Source organism: Setaria viridis, chromosome 1, assembly GCF_005286985.2.
Source record: "Setaria viridis chromosome 1, Setaria_viridis_v4.0, whole genome shotgun sequence".
Lineage (NCBI taxonomy): Eukaryota > Viridiplantae > Streptophyta > Magnoliopsida > Poales > Poaceae > Setaria > Setaria viridis.
Window position 1 is genome coordinate 28,957,236 of NC_048263.2, and position 1,381 is coordinate 28,958,616.

The following is a 1,381-nucleotide window of genomic DNA, read 5'->3' on the forward strand; positions in this document are numbered from 1 at the left end:
ACCGCCAATTTCATTGGTAGTTTGGTACCGAACCGGAACGAGGTTGCCATGATGGAAATGGCCCGGCCAGTCATTGCTGCACCATGGGGCGCTCACCGCGCTGGTGCTGCAGGTCACTAGGAGAGAGGGGGGGAAAAAAAAACTAGCCCGGCGGGACGTTTATTTTTTCGGTCAGAATCCATGGGTGTGCTACCAGGCAGACGTCACGCGCGTTCGTGGCGCTGCAGCGATCGCTCAACCTCCTCGTCACGATCGCACCGATCGACACATGCACGCGCAGCTAGCTCTAGGACGAGCGAGGGTGACCTGCCCGGCGGTTCGCCGCCGCCGTAGTAAAATAAAGAGAGCTAGCGCACGCAAATCAACCACCACACCTCGGCCGCCCCCGTCGCTCACGTATGCGCCCTTATCTCGGCGCCGCCGTGCTCCGCCTCCGCGGCCGGTATAAATAGCACCTGAACCCTGCTAGCTGATCTCGCCACCTCCGATCGTCATCCCTCCTCGGTCTCTCTTCACGTACTGCGACGACGTCCGTCCGTCCGACCGACTCATCAGCCAGCAATGGCGTCCAAGGCCCTCCTCCTGCTCGCGCTCCTCGCGTCGGCCGCCGTGCTCGCCGCCGCGGCGGACCAACAAACCCGTGCGTCAGATTCTCATTTTTTTTTGTTTTGTTTACAGACGATCGAGATGGTGCCAGCTGATGATTTTTTTTTCCTTTGTGACCCACCACGCAGATGACAACAAGCCCGAGGAGGCGACGGCGAGCGACGCCGGCGGCGTGGAGGACGACTGGCACGGCGGCAGCGGGTCAGTTGATCAGTACGGACACGCCTGCGAGTACGGCTGCTGCCACCGCGTGTACCACGGAGGCTGCCAGAGGTGCTGCCCGCCCGGCGGCGCCCGCCGGCCGGAGGTGAAGAACTAGCTGCTAGACCCGCGCGCCATGACGCCGAGCCGGATCGAGCTGCCTAGTAGAGCGAGGATGTTCTTGTTAGCTGCTCGTAGATAACACGGGCGTGGCTAGTAGGTAGTAGTAGCAGCATCTAGCATCCTTACAAGTTTTGTTACGAGTGAATAACGTGCAACTTGCATGTACGGATAGACCCGTGTACGGACGTGCGCACGTACGTCTTCCTGATGCAGCTGGTTCGGAATAATAATGTGTCGTGCCATATATAGCGAGAGTTATAGAGACCAGCATGATGCTTGAAATCTAAGCAAAACTACAAAAAGCATAGTATCCTCGGCGGGAAGTGACGTGCGGCGTATTTGTAGTTTTTGAACACGGTATGGATACGCATAAACATATATGGAATGAAGACTCTACCAGAAGATGTTAAAGTTAACTAAGTCACCACAAGTCTTCAAACCTAGAGTTTTA

At 56.9% G+C, this 1,381-nt stretch overlaps 1 protein-coding gene across 1 annotated transcript; it reads left to right on the forward strand.

Annotated features, from left to right (window-relative positions):
- The first annotated feature begins 469 nt into the window (after positions 1-469).
- On the forward strand, positions 470-1,174 carry LOC117850474 (uncharacterized). The gene is made up of 2 exons (XM_034732332.2): positions 470-640; positions 735-1,174. The coding sequence occupies exons 1-2, from the start codon at positions 562-564 to the stop codon at positions 923-925; spliced, it is 270 nt and encodes an 89-aa protein (XP_034588223.1). The 5' UTR covers positions 470-561; the 3' UTR covers positions 926-1,174.
- Positions 1,175-1,381: the final 207 nt, after the last annotated feature.

Coding starts and splice junctions, on each gene's coding strand:
- LOC117850474 (XM_034732332.2), top strand. CDS start 562: ATGGCGTCCAAGGCCCTCCTCCTGCTCGCGCTCCTCGCGTCGGCCGCC. Junction 641..734: donor CGCGGCGGACCAACAAACCC/GTGCGTCAGATT, acceptor CCCACCACGCAG/ATGACAACAAGCCCGAGGAG.